This window comes from Thalassophryne amazonica, chromosome 1, assembly GCF_902500255.1.
Source record: "Thalassophryne amazonica chromosome 1, fThaAma1.1, whole genome shotgun sequence".
In the NCBI taxonomy this organism is placed as follows: Eukaryota; Metazoa; Chordata; class Actinopteri; order Batrachoidiformes; family Batrachoididae; genus Thalassophryne; species Thalassophryne amazonica.
Genome location: NC_047103.1, coordinates 39025659 through 39045459, shown reverse-complemented (window position 1 = coordinate 39045459; position 19801 = coordinate 39025659). Strand labels below are relative to the sequence as shown.

At 40.6% G+C, this 19801-nt stretch overlaps 1 protein-coding gene across 1 annotated transcript; it reads left to right on the top strand.

Annotated features, from left to right (window-relative positions):
* Positions 1–2285: 2285 nt before the first annotated feature.
* On the top strand, positions 2286–19318 carry LOC117519271. The gene is made up of 8 exons (XM_034180605.1): positions 2286–2329; positions 2416–2536; positions 2613–2757; positions 6657–6770; positions 6874–7018; positions 18601–18749; positions 18841–18974; positions 19059–19318. Exons 2-8 carry the CDS (start codon positions 2431–2433, stop codon positions 19205–19207), a joined length of 942 nt encoding a protein of 313 aa, XP_034036496.1. The 5' UTR covers positions 2286–2329; positions 2416–2430; the 3' UTR covers positions 19208–19318.
* The last annotated feature ends 483 nt before the right edge of the window (positions 19319–19801 follow it).

Below are 19801 nucleotides of genomic sequence, written 5' to 3'. Positions count from 1 at the left end.
TTGCATCTTTTACAGTAAAATATGATTGGGCTTTTATTTTAAGTGAAATAATTCTATGACTGCATGGTGAAAGTCTCTTCATTCAAGGAAAATTTTGGCATAAAACTGCTTGTTTTAGGTTGCTGTGACTTACGCCATGAAACTTTTTTAACATTAACACATACCACAATTAAAAACAATTCAAATTAAACAAACACAAAGTCCAAATCTATAAAACCCAATAGAACACACACTACAACTTAAAATATGTGTACAGTTAAAATATACCACACACAGGCTCAACTACATACAAGACGGCGTATCCAATATTTTAATATCTTTTCCAAGACAATTGACCAATATAATATTAGCCCCTTAAAAAAACTGTTCCCATTACATAATGTGAGGACAAAATTTGCCATTTCTTCACTTTGTGGCCACAGTGTATGCTCCATTAAACCTTCAGCTCTCCTCTTAGCATTAGTGTTTAAACTTTTGTCTTTCCCTTTCCTTATGTGTGTTGTTGTTTTTCCTCCCTGGTGTGTCATGTTTGCTTCAGTCTGTCTCTGTGTTGCTGAGCGGGGACTCTCTGGATTCCCTCCTCCAGCTTACCCATCTGATCCTCAGCAGCTGCTGCTTCTGCTCACCTGCAACCAATCTACAACCCCTGGCAAAAATTATGGAATCACCGGCCTCGGAGGATGTTCATTCAGTTGTTTAATTTTGTAGAAAAAAAGCAGATCACAGACATGACACAAAACTAAAGTCATTTCAAATGGCAACTTTCTGGCTTTAAGAAACACTAAGAAATCTGGAAAAAAAAAATGTGGCAGTCAGTAACGGTTACTTTTTTAGACCAAGCAGAGGGAAAAGAATATGGAATCACTCAATTCTGAGGAAAAAATTATGGAATCATGAAAAACAAAAGAACGCTCCAACACATCACTAGTATTTTGTTGCACCACCTCTGGCTTTTATAACAGCTTGCAGTCTCTGAGGCATGGACTTAATGAGTGACAAACAGTACTCTTCATCAATCTGGCTCCAACTTTCTCTGATTGCTGTTACCAGATCAGCTTTGCAGGTTGGAGCCTTGTCATGGACCATTTTCTTCAACTTCCACCAAAGATTTTCAATTGGATTAAGATCCGGACTATTTGCAGGCCATGACATTGACCCTATGTGTCTTTTTGCAAGGAATGTTTTCACAGTTTTTGCTCTATGGCAAGATGCATTATCATCTTGAAAAATGATTTCATTATCCCCAAACATCCTTTCAATTGATGGGATAAGAAAAGTGTCCAAAATATCAACGTAAACTTGTGCATTTATTGATGATGTAATGACAGCCATCTCCCTAGTGCCTTTACCTGACTTGCAGCCCCATATCATCAATGACTGTGGAAATTTACATGTTCTCTTCAGGCAGTCATCTTTATAAATCTCATTGGAACGGCACCAAAAGTTCCAGCATCATCACCTTGCCCAATGCAGATTTGAGATTCATCACTGAATATGACTTTCATCCAGTCATCCACAGTCCACGATTGCTTTTCCTTAGCCCATTGTAACCTTGTTTTTTTTCTGTTTAGGTGTTAATGATGGCTTTCGTTTAGCTTTTCTGTATGTAAATCCCATTTCCTTTAGGCGGTTTCTTACAGTTCGGTCACAGACGTTGACTCCAGTTTCCTCCCATTCGTTCCTCATTTGTTTTGTTGTGCATTTTCGATTTTTGAGACATATTGCTTTATTGCCTTCTCTTGTAATAAGCAACATGTATGATCCTCCATTTCTCAAAAAAACAGGGTTTTCAAACTTGTTAGCCTGCACTAACAACTAGTACATAATGTCACAATGTATTGGGGAGCATCCAGTTCTTCAATCTTCCAGCCATGCTGCAAAATGTGAAGGCTGGAATACATATGTCCCTTTAGGGCTACTGTATCAACATGGTGGTGCAACATGGCAGCCTCCATGAAGGGATCCACTCCCATGTAGATATGAAGGGCTCATTCTCAGCATAGGAAAGCACATCAACAGTAACGAACAGTTGGCTGAATGCTATATTCATACAAATCTAATCCCACACACTGTAGCTTCACGTTTCACACTTTTACCTTTTTCATTATGATATTGGCCATTTATGTTCACACCCTTTTCTTTTTACTCTGCCTTAAACAACCAAATAGGAGATTGTTTATGACCCGGAGAGATAACAGCTGCACCATAAAGCACAGTAATAAAAAGAGATGAGAATATAGTGCCTGCAGAGCTATACCAGCTACTTCATGACAGGTTCGTTTGTTGCAACAGGTGTGGGAGAGCGCACATACAGCAGCGCGAGGAAGAGGTGGCTATAATTTTCTCTGTGCAAATAATTTTTAACATGAATATGTTTAATATAAAATGTAAGCTCTTGTGGACTTTTACCTTCAGCTCACCATCATCATCATGGCAAACCACAACCCAGCCCGTGTTGTGCTCATGTTCCTCGGATTCCTAACCTTTCTAGCCGCCATAACCTTAAACTCACTCTCTGGATTTAGCAACAATTTAGGTGTTTATTGATCAGAGGGCTCAACTGAATGTTTAACTCAGTTTTGTGCAGCTTAATAAAGTGTTTGTCTCAATAGGTATTTTCACGCAGATGACGGAGGATGTATCGTTGAAGTACACAACACTGTTTACTCCAGCTCAGTGGACGTTCTTTGTGTGGGATTTCATATACTTTTGGGTTTTTGCCATGTTCTCATACATGGTTGTTGGACTCTGCAGAAGGTAGGCCCATATAGAGTGCCAATTATCCAGTGACAATCTGCTAACATATCCTAGTTAGCTAATGTTGGATAAGGCAAATGTTAGTTTTAGCTGGCTAGTTAGCTAAACTGTAACAAGGCAAAAGGAAGACACTAGCGACCTTTAGCATTCATCGCTAGATACTTGACACAATCTTATCCAGAACCTTGAAAGGCAAAAAAGTAGTCTTTAAGTGTCTGTCTGTCTGTTTGTTTGTGAACACCCTGGAGCCCACAATTTTTCATATATAGTTATGAAACTTTTATTTATGATTTATATCCTGATAGGCAAGAAGTGATTCAATTTTCAAGCTCATAGATCAAAGGGCAAAGTTAGTAAAAATCTTGGAAAACTGGAAAAATCCCTATGTTTAACAATGAATGAATTTTCAAAATATAACGCAATGCTAAAATACCCTCGGCCATATGAGCATTGTATTCTTTATAATTTGCAGTTGTTTAATTAATTATTAAGATCCTGTTGTCTTACATTTGCCCTATTGATGTATCCCATAATCCCTTGCGTGCCAGAGAGTCGCTGCAGTCAAACAATATATAGAGAATCCACATGATAATTGTAAATGAATATTATACTACAAAAGTGTAATTTTTTATGCTTTTCATCACGTTAATAAGAGACTGCTGCATGATACCCTGAAAACTTGCTAAAACAATTATAACAAATAATCCCTGTTTGCTACGTTTAATCTGCGTGGAATTTAATAAAAGCAAACCGAATTTCAGACATATTATATATTAGTCTGGAACAAAGAGGACAAACAGTGTTGTAAAGAACAATAATCAAGACGTTAAAGAGCAAACTTCACATTCCCCCAGAACGACGTGATCAGGAAGCGATTGTAGCTCACAGCAGCTCCCACTGAAAATAACAGAGAGACAGCCTGTGATTCTCACGTTTACATAAAATAAACGCAATAACAACGTCTATAAACCCAGAGAATATAATCATGAGAGTTTTAGGCACAATATAAAAATAGTTTTATGTTGCAATGTTAATGCTGTTGTCCGTGTGCAGCGGTTAAAGTGCAGCATGATCAGAGCGTCTCAGTGCAGTTCTCAGTGTTACTGAGATCTCACAGCGCGACGACCTCTTCAAAGTTTTGTGGGATTTGAAACGTCAATAGTGTGAATACAATTTGTACATGTTCAGTGAAGCCCCTCTATTAATCAGTCAATCAAAAACAATATTTTTAACAGCATCTGCTTTATAGCCGCTGGAGCCCGCCTGCCTCCTGGCTGTGGGAGCTTTTGAGCTTACTGGTTGATGGTTAGTGGGGGACCTAAATCTTGATTGTTGCCTTCAGACTCAGACAGCCTGAAATCTACCTGTGCTCACTGAATCAAAGTTAGTTAATAGACACTTCAACTTGGCCTAATATTAAACATCCCTCTGGATCATTGCTCCTTGATTTAATAATAACTAATGTTCCCCACAAGTATTCAGATGTTGGTGTTTTTGGGAACGATTTGAGTGACCATTGTATGATTGCAGTGGTTAGGAATGACAAACTCCCCAAAACTAAACCACGCATTTTATTTAAAAAAGATTTTAAACATTTTTTATGAGCAGGCTTTCTTGTATGAGCTGTCTATTTTCGAGTGGAACTGAATATCTCTCTTTGTTGATACTGAGTTGGCCTGCCAATTTTTTAATGATGAATTCTTGAAGCTAATTAATAAACATGCTCCATTACTTTAAATGCAGAATAAAGGGGCAGAATATTCCTTGGTTTTCCACTCAAACTGTAAACCTTTTCAAAGAAAAAGACCATGCCTGGTCCAAGGCATGAAAAATGAAAACAGAAGCTGATTGGATAACTTTTCGGCAGCTCTGCAATAAATGCAGCTTATTAATTAAGAAAGCTAAATACAAATTTTATTTATCTGAAATGACTGAAAATTGAAAAGAAGTTTTGGAAGGTTGTGAGATCTGCTTCTGGTGCTACGTCTCCTAATGATCTGCCTAATTTTGGCCAAAGATTCTACAAATCTGACAAATGTCACTCACTCATCTTCAAACGCTTATCCAGGATCTGGTCGTGAGGGCAACAGCTCTAGTAGGGGACCCCAAACTTCCCTTTCCCGGGCCACGTTTACCACCTCCAACTGGGGGATCCAACGGCATTCCCAGGCCAAGATGGAGATCTCTCCATCTCTCCACCTAGTCCAGGGTCTTCCCCGGGGTCTCCTCCCAGATTGACGTGCCTGGAATACCTCCCTCAGGAGGCACCCAGGAGGCATCCTTACCAGATGTCCGAACCACCTCAGCTGGCTCCTTTCAACACGAAGGAGCAGGGGCTCTGCTCTGAGCTCCCCACAGATGACCATGCTTCTCACTTTATCTCTAAGGGAGACACCAGCCACCCTCCTAAGGAAGCCCATTTCGGCCGCATGTACCCGCGATCTAGTTCTTTCGGTCATGACCCAACCCTCGTGACCATAGGTGAGAGTAGGAACAAAGACTGACCAGTAGATTGAGAGCTTCACCTTTTGGGTCAGCTCCCTTTTTGTCACAACAGTACGGTAGAGCAAATGCAATACCATCCTTGCTGCTCTGATTCTCCGGCCAATCTCACGCTCTATTGTCCCCTCACTCGTGAACAAGACCCCGAGGTACTTGAACTGTTAATACAGTTTCGTGGTAATTATTAGGAAAGTGACAAGAAAACTGCTCACTTTCTGGCCCACCAACTCAATTATTGCCTAGTTTCTGCTTAAAACTGACTTTAGAATGATTTAAGAGATTTTACTTTGTCATCTGATGGTTAATAATCCCATTATTCCCTTTGATCCCTTTGGGTGAAGAGAGTCCATCTCAGATGTGCTGCTGTGGTCTGAAATGATGCATGCGCAGTGGAGGCAGAGCGGACCAATTTTTAGGGAGGACCGTTCAGTCTGCGACACCAGCATGTTGGAACTCGATGTTCATGAATGCTTGAGTTGTAGCACGTTTGTTTTCTCTTTAGTTGTCCTTGTAGTTTTGAAGATGATGTGCTGGTGTTTTGTTTATAATTGGGACAAAAGATAAATAAATGTTTAAAAAAAGACAAAAAACAATGTCAGTTGCACTTCAAACCCACTGCAATGATGGAAGTTCGGCAAACATTCAGAAATGTGTGGTCTGGTTTAGGGATTTCTAAAATCAACTTACAAAGTCTTCTAGGCACAAATGTGAGAAGCATCTTGTAAGATTTTGACTTGGGTAGGGCAGTGGCCCAAGTGGTTAATGTATTTTGGTCCCTGGTTCAAGGCCACCTGTGCCTCAAGGAAGAGCATAAGCCTTGTGTCAAACCAGTATGTGGTCTATACCATTTCTACTGCGACATGGTGTTAAACTGCATCCAATGAGGACCTCAGTAGCAGCAGGGTGTCTGATGGCATCCTGCAGCAGATGAATCCATTTGGGCCAATGGTTCAGTTACATCTGTGATGGGTAAAGAAATCCAGGATGTTGGTTGAGGGATGGCATCATCCAACTAGTTTGGTGTCACTGCATAACAGTGTCCCTAGCTATGAAGTCCGTTGCACTTGTGCACACCACTTGATACCAGATTTGGAAGAGCACAGAGGCTTTTGTGGGGTAAACTAAAGAAACGATCTACTTTGGAAGTGATGACCTGCCAAAGAAGAACAAGAGAAACTATCCCTCCCGAATCAGGTTCTTAACTTATAGATCTTCTTGTATTGCACCAAATTCCTAATGCAGAAGCCATTTATCCAGTCTATCCCACGGAGGTCTGTGGGATATTTCTGTGTTTACATGTTGCAGATTGCTCTCACACCGTATGTGACAGGGTGATTATTGTGTTTACAGTGGTGTACTTTCCCTCCTGAATCTGACATTATTGTCTCTACCTGCAGGAGTGCTTATGGCTTCATGTTTACCACGCCCGCTGTGCTGCCCTACGGATTTCACATCTCTGTGATTATCAACATGTTGTTTAATATCACGTGGTTATTTCTGTTTGACAGAGAGTAAGTGCCCAAGTTCACCTCGCAGACAAATTCATCTCTGTGCCAACACACAATTAAAAGATTTTTTTTTTGTTTTACAGTTTTAGTATGTTTTTCTCTGCAGGATGCTGTTCACAGTACTGATAACCTCATTACTGATGACCGCCACCAGTTACATGATTCTTTTCTTCTCCTGTTGGGGACTGAGGGTCTATGGAGGCTGGTTGCACAAATTCCATCGAACAGACCTTTGGCTCATCAGAATATTGGTAAAAACATCTTTGCTTGAGCCTTACACATCCTGAAAGAAAGAAAACAAATGAGTGTCTTTGATTTATGCACACTGTGAGTAAAAAGCTTGTAAACTAATATCAGATGACACAAAGCAAACATGCTCATAGCAGAGAAGGAAATGCAAGAAGGCGGAAATAGAAGTCTGCCGAAGTTCAACCACAGTAAAAGTTAAAACACTTTACAATATAATCTTAACTGCAGTCATGGCCTTTGTCAAGTTACTTTTTAATCTTTGCAATGAATGAACATCGAAAAATGTGATACGGTTTCTGGTTTTTGTTGTAGTGGTGGGCGGAACACCGGTGTGATAGTGCACCCCAACATGGATTGTGCATCACTGTCAACAGTGTGAGAAATCAGTGTTTCTCCATCACAGTACAAGCATGGTGGGCTGCCAGCACAACAAGAACCCCCTCCAGTCTATAAATATTTATTAATAACACAAATGAATCATACAGCAGATGAAATAAGAAAAAGAACTCAAAATATCCATCAATTCATTCATTTTCTGCACCTGCTTAATATAATCAAGGATCATCTGTAGAGGGGGGGCTATGCTAGCAGTCGAAGGACAAGTGGAGAGAGCTGGGTACACCTTGGACAGGACACCAGTCTATCGCAGGGCCACAAACACATTCATTTTTTATACCCACTTATTCATTTAAAGGTTATGGGTTTGATGGAGCCTATGCTGGCAGTCAGTGGGTGAGAGGCGGGTTCACCCCGGACAGCACACCAGTCTACCACAGGGCCTCATATAGACAGACAAACACATTCACACTCTCACTCACACCTACGGTCAATTTACAGTCACCACTTCACCAAACCTGCATGTCTTTGGAAGTAGGAGGAGGCTGGAGCACCCACATGAACATGGGGAGAACATGCAAACTCCACATAGACAGGATCAGGCGGGAAGCGAGCCCAAGACCTTCTTGCTTTGAGGCAATAGTGCCAATCACTCATCCACCGTACCGCCCTCCATTAAATCAATCAATAATTAAATCAGTAATCTTTTCTGGCACATCGGTAATGCTCTGATCAGGACAGCAGGTCTGAGGCTGTGATGATCAAAGCTCTGATTTTTCCTGTTGTACTGCACACCTGAAACAAAACACCTGTTAAATACTTTTCTTATCGATGTAACTGGCTGTAAAGTTATTTTCACATGAAGACATACGTTAAGAGTCATGGACATATGGTATAAAATGTGACTACTTTGTGTGAGCCAGCATCCCTTTGTACTGCATTCTCATTTAAAGCTTAACACCTTAAATACACACAGCCACAGATTTGTTAAATGTAAAAAAAAAAAAAAAAAAGAACTTTGAATCATTAAGATTTTATTCAGATTTAATTTGAAAGAACAGATGTGATAATGAAATTACTCCAGGTTAACCTCTTGTTCAAATAAGATCATTATTAAAGGGGTCATATAGTGCAAAACCAGTTTTTACCTGCCTTTCATATTTTCATAGGCTTGAGGTATAATGTTAAAGATATCCAAAGTCACACATTTGTTTTCACAGACATTCTCCTTCTATCGGTAATATTTAAGCCTGACTTAGCTTGTTTGACACCTGTGTGACATATGTAACAGAAATACACCCTCACATGCTTTACTTTATCTCACATTAATGCAAGAACACTCAGTAATCAAGTCAACACTGGGAACATGCGCTGGTGCTCCGCCCCATGTTGTTGCTCATTTTTCCCTGCAAATTAACTAAAACAAACCACAATGAAAAGCATCAGAGGATATACATGCAGTACCCTGTACACACACACACACACGTGATACTCCGCTGTACAATAAGTCTGGGACACTTTACCATTACATCTCTGACACCATTTGATAACAATTGATTGATTTATTGATTCATGTAAGCTTCACATCATCTCTCTTGCTCAGTGTTTCCCAATCCTGGTCCTCTGGACCCAAAGTACTGCACATTTTCCATTTCCGCCTGTGCTAAGTGCACATCACAAGCAAAATCCAGTGTGTTTTCGTGTTTTGTCTGAACACACCTGACTGAGCTGATCTGATCTGGTGTGAGCAGATTAGAGCCAAATGGGAAGCATGCAGTACTTTGAGTCCCACGGACCAAGATTGGGAAACACTGCTGTAGCCCTATTAGTTATGGGGACTTACGAGATCTGTTAGAAAAGTATCCGACCTTATTATTTTTTTTAAAAACCATATGGATTTGAATCACGTGTGATTGCGTCAGACAAGCTTGAACCCTCGTGCGCATGTGCATGAGCTGGACATGCCAGAACATGTCCTGTGAGGCTTCATCACGGCGTTGCTTTGCGCCGAGCGGTGGAGCAGCTTCTCTTTCCATGACAAAAACTCCTGTAACAGTGAAATGTGCCGTTCAATTTTAAACTGGACACTGTCTTGATCCGGTATGTCACCTGACTAGCACAGGAATTGTGAAAAGACGTGGACATCAGCACTTTTTCCGGCACATTAAGACAGACGTGCGGAGGAGTTCCGCGCGTCGTGGTGCAGCCGCTCGGCGCAAAGCAACGCCGTGATGAAGCCTCACAGGACATGTTCTGTGAGGCTTATAGTGGGCGATTTTAACATCCACACAGATGCTGAGAATGACAGCCTCAACACTGCATTTAATCTATCATTAGACTCTATTGGCTTTGCTCAAAAAGTAAATGAGTCCACCCACCACTTTAATCATATCTTAGATCTTGTTCTGACTTATGGTATGGAAATAGAAGACTTAACAGTATTCCCTGAAAACTCCCTTCTGTCTGATCATTTCTTAATAACATTTACATTTACTCTGATGGACTACCCAGCAGTGGGGAATAAGTTTCATTACACTAGAAGTCTTTCAGAAAGCGCTGTAACTAGGTTTAAGGATATGATTCCTTCTTTATGTTCTCTAATGCCATATACCAACACAGTGCAGAGTAGCTACCTAACTCTGTAAGTGAGATAGAGTATCTCGTCAATAGTTTTACATCCTCATTGAAGACAACTTTGGATGCTGTAGCTCCTCTAAAAAAGAGAGCTTTAAATCAGAAGTGCCTGACTCCGTGGTATAACTCACAAACTTGTAGCTTAAAGCAGATAACCCGTAAGTTGGAGAGGAAATGGCGTCTCACTAACTTAGAAGATCTTCACTTAGCCTGGAAAAAGAGTCTGTTGCTCTATAAAAAAGCCCTCCGTAAAGCTAGGACATCTTTCTACTCATCACTAATTGAAGAAAATAAGAACAACCCCAGGTTTCTTTTCAGTACTGTAGCCAGGCTGACAAAGAGTCAGAGCTCTATTGAGCTGAGTATTCCATTAACTTAACTAGTAATGACTTCATGACTTCTTTGCTAACAAAATTTAACTATTAGAGAAAAAATTACTCACAACCATCCCAAAGACGTATCGTTATCTTTGGCTGCTTTCAGTGATGCCGGTATTTGGTTAGACTCTTTCTCTCCGATTGTTCTGTCTGAGTTATTTTCATTAGTTACTTCATCCAAACCATCAACATGTTTATTAGACCCCATTCCTACCAGGCTGCTCAAGGAAGCCCTACCATTATTTAATGCTTCGATCTTAAATATGATCAATCTATCTTTGTTAGTTGGCTATGTACCACAGGCTTTTAAGGTGGCAGTAATTAAACCATTACTTAAAAAGCCATCACTTGACCCAGCTATCTTAGCTAATTATAGGCCAATCTCCAACCTTCCTTTTCTCTCAAAAATTCTTGAAAGGGTAGTTGTAAAACAGCTAACTGATCATCTGCAGAGGAATGGTCTATTTGAAGAGTTTCAGTCAGGTTTTAGAATTCATCATAGTACAGAAACAGCATTAGTGAAGGTTACAAATGATCTTCTTATGGCCTCGGACAGTGGACTCATCTCTGTGCTTGTTCTGTTCGACCTCAGTGCTGCTTTTGATACTGTTGACCATAAAATTTTATTACAGAGATTAGAGCATGCCAAAGGCACTGCGCTGCGGTGGTTTGAATCAAATTTGTCTAATAGATTACAATTTGTTCATGTAAATGGGGAATCTTCTTCACAGACTAAAGTTAATTATGGAGTTCCACAAGGTTCTGTGCTAGGACCAATTTTATTCACTTTATACATGCTTCCCTTAGGCAGTATTATTAGACGGTATTGCTTAAATTTTCATTGTTACGCAGATGATACCCAGCTTTATCTATCCATGAAGCCAGAGGACACACACCAATTAGCTAAACTGCAGGATTGTCTTACAGACATAAAGACATGGATGACCTCTAATTTCCTGCTTTTAAACTCAGATAAAACTGAAGTTATTGTACTTGGCCCCACAAATCTTAGAAACATGGTGTCTAACCAGATCCTTACTGTGGATGGCATTACCCTGACCTCTAGTAATACTGTGAGAAATCTTGGAGTCATTTTTGATCAGGATATGTCATTCAAAGTGCATATTAAACAAATATGTAGGACTGCTTTTTTGCATTTACGCAATATCTCTAAAATCAGAAAGGTCTTGTCTCAGAGTGATGCTGAAAAACTAATTCATGCATTTATTTCCTCTAGGCTGGACTATTGTAATTCATTATTATCAGGTTGTCCTAAAGTTCCCTAAAAAGCCTTCAGTTAATTCAAAATGCTGCAGCTAGAGTACTGACGGGGACTAGAAGGAGAGAGCATATCTCACCCATATTGGCCTCTCTTCATTGGCTTCCTGTTAATAATAGAATAGAATTTAAAATTCTTCTTCTTACTTATAAGGTTTTGAATAATCAGGTCCCATCTTATCTTAGGGACCTCGTAGTACCATATCACCCAATAGAGCGCTTTGCTCTCAGACTGCAGGCTTACTTGTAGTTCCTAGGGTTTGTAAGAGTAGAAGGGAGGCAGAGCCTTCAGCTTTCAGGCTCCTCTCCTGTGGAACCAGCTCCCAATTCAGATCAGGGAGACAGACACCCTCTCTACTTTTAAGATTAGGCTTAAAACTTTCCTTTTGCTAAAGCTTATAGTTAGGGCTGGATCAGGTGACCCTGAACCATCCCTTAGTTATGCTGCTATAGACGTAGACTGCTGGGGGTTCCCATGATGCACTGTTTCTTTCTCTTTTTGCTCTGTATGCACCACTCTGCATTTAATCATTAGTGATCGATCTCTGCTCCCCTCCACAGCATGTCTTTTTCCTGGTTCTCTCCCTCAGCCCCAACCAGTCCCAGCAGAAGACTGCCCCTCCCTGAGCCTGGTTCTGCTGGAGGTTTCTTCCTGTTAAAAGGGAGTTTTTCCTTCCCACTGTAGCCAAGTGCTTGCTCACAGGGGGTCGTTTTGACCGTTGGGGTTTTACATAATTATTGTATGGCCTTGCCTTACAATATAAAGCGCCTTGGGGCAACTGTTTGTTGTGATTTGGCGCTATATAATAAAATTGATTGATTGATTGATTGATGTTCTGGCATGTCCAGCTCATGCACAATCACAATCGGATATTTACACGACTGGAAAGCAACCGGAATCAGTCTGAAATCCACCTGAAAGCTGTCCTGAGAGACCAACACCGAGGTGGTTTTGTCCCGCGTATTGAACGACTCCGTGGCGCAACCCCCTGCTTTTCATTCCATGAAAAAAACTCCTGTAACAGTGGAATGTGCTGGAAAAACTGCTGATGTCCAAATCTTCTGCCTTTTTGTGAAAGTCAGATGAGGTCCCAGATCAACAAAGCCTTCACGTTGGAAATGATCTGGTTGTTCCAGCAGGGTGTAAGCCTGTCCATGGGGGCTGGGAGTGCGCCGCGCTCTCAGCAGTTGTGGGCAGTCCTTAAAGCGGCAGTAACACCCCCGTAATCTGTTTAATCCCCATAAATCGTCCCTGAAGGCCATATTAATTTTCCAAACGGTGTCCACCTGGAGGTCTCTCACAGTTTCTGGAAAAAAAAATTGATGCAGCAAAGATCCAAATCGTTCAGACATTTATTCGCAATAAAAAAATAGACGAGAGGGGTGGACCACACCTCACTCAAAGCCTGCTCACAGGCGAATAACGCAACCGACAGGCATGAAAAAACTCACGCATGCGCACAAGGGTTCAAGCTTGTCTGACGCAATCACACGATTCAAATCCATATGGTTTTTTAAAAAAATAATAAGGTCAGATACTTTTCTAACAGACCTCGTATATTTTTTGATGAACTTGAGCTTTGACTAATCTGCTTCAAAAGTTATTGGAGACTCCTAATAAGTTTGGTAAAAACAACTCCGCACTGCCACGCCTGGTAATTTACCTGTTATCACCCATCTTTGTGAAAAGGTTTCATCTGGCAGATTAGAAGTTATAAAACTGGCCGGTGTCTGGGTGTGTTAGTTTATTGAGCTATTGCGAGATATGGCATTTATGCCTTGGCAGAGGTCCAGTCGTTTTTATTATTATATTATCTTACCAGTACCAGAAAAGGTTTTTGTAATCAGTTTGCTGTTCTTTGTTGCACAAAATCTGTAAAAGAGGGGAGAAAAACATTAGAATTTGGTTCCTTCACCTGAAAATACACAACTGACCTTTGATCTTGAACTTGTACAACCTCAATTCCAATGAAGTTGGGACGTTGGGTAAAATGTAAATAAAAACAGAATACAATGATTTGCAAATCCTCTTCAACCTTTTTTTATTCAATTGAATACACCACAAAGACAAGATATTTAATGTTCAAACTGATAAACTTTAGTGTTTTTGTGCAAATATTTGCTCATTTTGAAATGGATGCAACAAAAGCTGCTCCCTTGTTTGCACTCGGGGTCGCCACAGTAAATCCAAGGTGGATCTGCATGTTGAATTGGCACAGGTTTTACGCTGGATGCCCTTCCTGACACAACTCCACATTACATGGAGAAATGTGGCAGGGGTGGGATTTGAACCTGGAACCTTCTGCACTGAAACCAAGTGCACTAACCACTTGGTCACCACCCCTGCCACACGTTTCAAAAAAGCTGGGACAGGGGTATGTTTACCACTGTGTTACATCAACTTTCCTTCTAACAACACTCAATAAGCGTTGAGTGCAGAGTGCAATTACAACTCATAGCATCAAGGTGTGTGAATGTGCAACATCACTGTAAAGCATTTTGAGTATCAGGTGTCATCTGATAATACAGGCCATTTAAAGGTGCAGTCCACTTTGAATTTTGTTTATTTTTAACCATATAACTCATTAAAATGATTTTCTTTGGCTCCACTATCATTGGTTCTGTATTATTCAACTAAAAGAGTCACAAATTTATATCGCTAATGTGATCCAAATTTTGACTTGTCGAGTGACAGCTTGGCATTTTGACCCACATGAGTGAAAATACAGTAATGAGGCACAATAACACTTTCTGTGGTGAGATCAGAGAGATCAAATGAGGAGCTTTTCCAACCCAAAATAAACTTGAGCACAAAGCAAAAGAAAATCATGGACACAGCGAGTAAACAAAGGTGAACAGAGATCCCATTAGTAAGAACTCGGGACAAAATGTGGGCATATTTCACACTGAGGTTTTCTTGGATGGCTGCTGGATAAGAACCTTACATATCCACACATGTGCCTCCTTCATTTCGTCTGCAAGATATCATGGAATAGAAAGACGTAAGTCCCATATAGGACCTAAAGTCTACTGGAACCTATGCTTATCCTCAGATTCCACAGCATGGGACTCCAGTCTATCGCAGGTTACTTCCCCAATTCATACCAGCATCCATTGACAGCTGGGTGGACTGAGATGATGCAGATGAAGTGTCTCACTGGAGTTAAGTCTGGGAGAATGCACTGATTGCCATGCATTGCCATATCCACCACACAATGGAACCAACCCAGGTCCTAAATGGAAACCACTCAGGCAGACAACTGAGTCATGCCTTCTGGAGCCACTGGGGCCCTCAACACCAAGGCACCTGAGTATTGGATCACACACAGAGAAAGATGCCACATGTCGGAAATGTTGAAGGTGATGCTCCCTCACAATGAAAGCGGTACTCTGCAGTGAGTCTCCCTAAATAACTGTTCCTTTGATACAAAGTCATTCCAGCAGTACCCAAGGAGCCTTCTCATGGTGTGATCTCACTATATTTACCATAGACTGCCCCCCCCCAAAATACTTTGCCAGAGCTCAAATTAGCTGTAATTTTGTGATATGGAAAATCGAAGAGGCTACACATTTTAAAAACTTAAGCAACTAGAGGGCACTCAGAGACCACATAGTAACTCCACCAAGGCCCACGTTTCCTAATGCACAAATAATATGCATATCAATGGGACATTTCCATTAAGCCTCAAGCGACCAAGCTATTTTAGCAACTAATATGACCGAGTGGGGTTATTTATGAACACACTGACTTTATATTGGAATACTTCTACATAATGATTGTTTTAGGATTCTTAATATTTATTTCACTTGCTAATATATTTGTCCATCATCCTTTTCTTCCTCACTCTAGGCATCAAGAATCAATCTCATGCTTGTGCAGCTGTAAATCTTTCTATTCTGAGTCTGTTAGCCATGTTTCCTTGCAAAACAGTAAAATATAATGATTGGAGTTGGCAAATTACAATACCATCTGAAGATATAATTTTAAAAATCTCATAGATCTTCCCGTGGTCATAAGTGACCCAAACTTGTGCTGGGTCAGTTTGGATTATACTTGCCACACGGATTGGTCGATCTTTGCAAAATTCTGTGAACAAATGCAGGACAAATAGATTGATAAATTAATGGTAACAAACTTTTTCCAATTAAAATTACAAATACTGTATAATGCAATGCAAAAATACCCTTGACCGGATGAGCATTGTCTTCTTTATAATTTGCAATTGTTTAATTGGTATTCCAGTGCAAAGTGTGTGTGTGTGTATATATATATATATATATGTATATATATATATGTATATATATATATATATATATATATATATATATATATATATACACATATATATATATATATATATATATATATATATATATATATATACAGTGAGGAAAATAAGTATTTGAACACCCTGCAGTTTTGCAAGTTCTCCCACTTAGAAATCATGGAGGGGTCTGAAATTTTCATCTTAGGTGCATGTCCACTGTGAGAGACATAATCTAAAAAAAAAGAAAAATCCGGAAATCACAATGTATAATTTTTTTAATAATTTATTTGTATGTTACTGCTGCAAATAAGTATTTGACCCCCTACCAACCAGCAAGAATTCTGGCTCTCACAGACCTGATCATTTTTCTTTAAGAAGCCCTCTTATTCTGCACTCTTTACCTGTATTAATTGCACCTGTTTGAACTTGTTACCTGTATAAAAGACACCTGTTCACACACTCAATCAGTCACACTCCAATCTGTCCACCATAGCCAAGACCAAAGAGCTGTCTAAGGACACCAGGGACAAAACTAGACCTGCACAAGGCTGGGATGGACTACAGGACAACAGGCAAGCAGCTTGGTAGAAGACAACAACTGTCATGATTATTTATTAGAAAGTGGAAGAAACACAAGATGACTATCAATCTCCCTCGGTCTGGGATTCCATGCAAGATCTCACTTTGTGGGGTAAGGATGATTCTGAGAAAGCTCAGAACTACACAGGAGGACCTGGTCAATGACCTGAAGAGAGCTGGGACCACAGTCACAAAGATTACATTAGTAACACATGATGCTGTCATGGTTTAAAATCCTGCAGGGCAGCAAGGTCCCCCTGCACAAGCCAGCACATGTCCAGGCCCGTTTGAAGTTCACCAGTGACCATCTGGATGATCCAGAGGAGGTATGGGAGAAGGTCATGTGGTCAGATGAGACCAGAATAGAGCATTTTGGAATCAACTCCACTTACCATGTTTAGAGGATGAGAACAACCCCAAGAAAAACCATCCCAACCGTGAAGCATGGGGGTGGAAACATCATACTCTGGGGGTGCTCTTCGCAAAGGGGATGGATGGGGTCATGTATTGCGAGATTTTGGCAAACAACCTCCTTCCCTCAGTAAGAGCATTGAAGATGGGTCATGGCTGGGTCTTCCAGCATGACAATGACCCCAAACACACAGCCAGGGCAACTAAGGAGGGGCTCCGTAAGAAGCATTTTAAGGTCCTGGAGTGGCCTGGCCAGTCTCCAGACCTGAACTCAATAGAAAATCTTTGGAGGGAGCTAAAACTCCAAACCTGAAAGATTTGGAGAAGATCCGTATGGAGGAGTGGACCAAAATTCCTGCTGCAGTGTGTGAAAACTTGGTCAAGAACTACAGGAAATGTTTGACCTCTGTAACTGCAAACAAAGGCTACTGCACCAAATATTAACATTGATTTTCACAGGTGTTGAAATACTTATTTGCAGCAGTAACATACAAATAAATTATTAAAAAAATCATACATTGTGATTTCCAGATATTTTTTAGATTATGTCTCTCACAGTGAACATGCACCTAAGATGAAAATTTCAGACCCCTCCATGATTTCTAAGTGGGAGAACTTGCAAAATCACAGGGTGGTTCAAATACTTATTTTCCTCACTGTATATATATATATATATATATATATATATATATATATATATATAGATATATATATATATATATATATATATATAGTTATTTACATTAATTATTAAGATCCTATTCTTACAATTTGTACATGTCCAATAAAGCCCCTCTATCTATCAATCAATCAATCATAAACAATATTTATGTTTATGAGCTTTTGACAAGAGTGGAAGTAGCTTTGAGTTAGCAGAAGTTAGCGTGCACGCTGAAAGGTGTTATCAGGTTAGAATAACAGCATTTTCAGTTTCAGAAGTGTTTATTTCTTGCAGACTGAAACAGAATGTGGCTTTTAAACCTCTTAGAATACTTATTAAAATAGGTCAAGGTTAGTCATCTTTGAACTTTGAACATGGTGTGTGTCCCAAAAACGTTCCCTGTGAATTTCAAGAGTCAGTAACGGACGGACAGACAGATGAAAAGTCTTCGGAATATCTGATGGCCATATTTGATGGTCTTGGGTACAAATGGTGCACAAAAATATATGCCCGGGGTCATACATGACCCCACTCAATTGCTTGAGGGTTAATCAAACAGACAGATGTGGTCAAAGACACAACGGAGGTGTTTTTAAAAATTGGATGTGACAAGATGAGTTTTCTTTACAAGCAAAGAAATATAGCAAATTCTAACCTGAACCTTGAATGGATGAAGTTCTGCCTGGCACAGCTGCAGGCTGCTCCGTCACTCTGAACCACACGTGCATCCCGGCTGACATGCCTGTGAATTTTGTTTTGGCATCAGTTCTGTTCATTCAGCTGGATCTGAGTCGTGTACTTGTGCACAGCATGTGCCCAGCTGGATCATAGCAAAAACCCAGAGATTGGTTTCCAGGCGCTTCCCGCCGTGCACACATTAAAGCAGCAGCAGCAGCGGCGGCGGTGGATGACATGAACATGGACATGAATAACATTTGAAGCTCTATGAAGTTGCCACAGCTTTGATTTCTTTGCACACATTGTGCTGCTGTGTGTTATGAGATGTTCTAACTGTAAGTGTTTCTGCTTTGTTCAATCAGGTGCAAAATGGAATGGCGGTGTACGCGACATGGGGCATGCTCTGCACTTTACTCAACCTGACTATATATTTGCAGTATCAGACTGAAACCTTGAAGTGTTACTGTGTAATGGCGTCTCTGCTGCTGCTTCTGATGGAGCTGTTAGCCTGGTGAGCGTGGACCCCCACCGCCGTCTGTCATGTGACAGATATTTCTAAGAATGTCTTTTTACTTTGTGTGTCTCTCTCGGTGTCATCATAGGTTTTTATTGGAGAACTTCTGGCTAGATAACGATGTGCGCTATGTTCTGACCATCTACCCTGTGGTAGTTCTGTGGTTAACAGCCACCCTGCAAAACTCCACCTCCTCTGGAGGTCACGTGTACATCTTTGCCGGTACTGCTGGAATATATTCACAAAATGTCCCCGTAAATAGGTGATCATCCATTCATGCATTTATCTGAATGTCTTCTTCTGCAGCTTTTATCCTGGCGGTTTCCTGCATCTTATTTGTGGTGCGCATTGCTCTGGTCACATGGAGGCATTACAAGCGACCGCTTTACAGCACCAGCGGGCTGAGCATGTCACCAGTCGAAATCGCACTGAAACACAACAAACTCTTCCTGTGAATGTTTTGTTAAATAATATTGTTCCAAGTTGAAATACAAAGATGATGTGTAGTTTTTACAGTTTAGCATTTCAGGCTGCCCATTCAGATGGAATATTTTATTCAATTCAATTTATTTATCGAGCGCCAAATCACAACAAAGCTGCCTCAAGGCGCTTCACATGGCAGATAAGGTCTAACCTTACCGACCAATGCCCCCGGAGCAAGCACACAGGCGACAGTGGTAAGGACAAACGCCCTTTGGTGTTTCACATATTAGATTCATGTTTAGTATTGAGGCTCCAATCGTATCACTCCCCAGTTGTCTCTTTCAGCTGTGTGAAGGAGGACTGCTCCTCCATCCCGTGTTCTTTCACTGGGATGCTTCTCAAATGCTGCATTTCAATCCTGGAACTTTAGGTGGTTCTACACTATGGCCAAGACATTTCATGTGGTTTTTTTTTTGTTGTTGTTGTTCAGGAGATCAAAAATCATCTATCAAGATACAATCTAAATATGGTAAAAACTGGATTTGGGATTTAAATCTGAATATAGACTCTGTTGTGTCTCCTCAAGGACCTGGTACTCTGACAGGTGTCTCTCACCACCTGTTTGC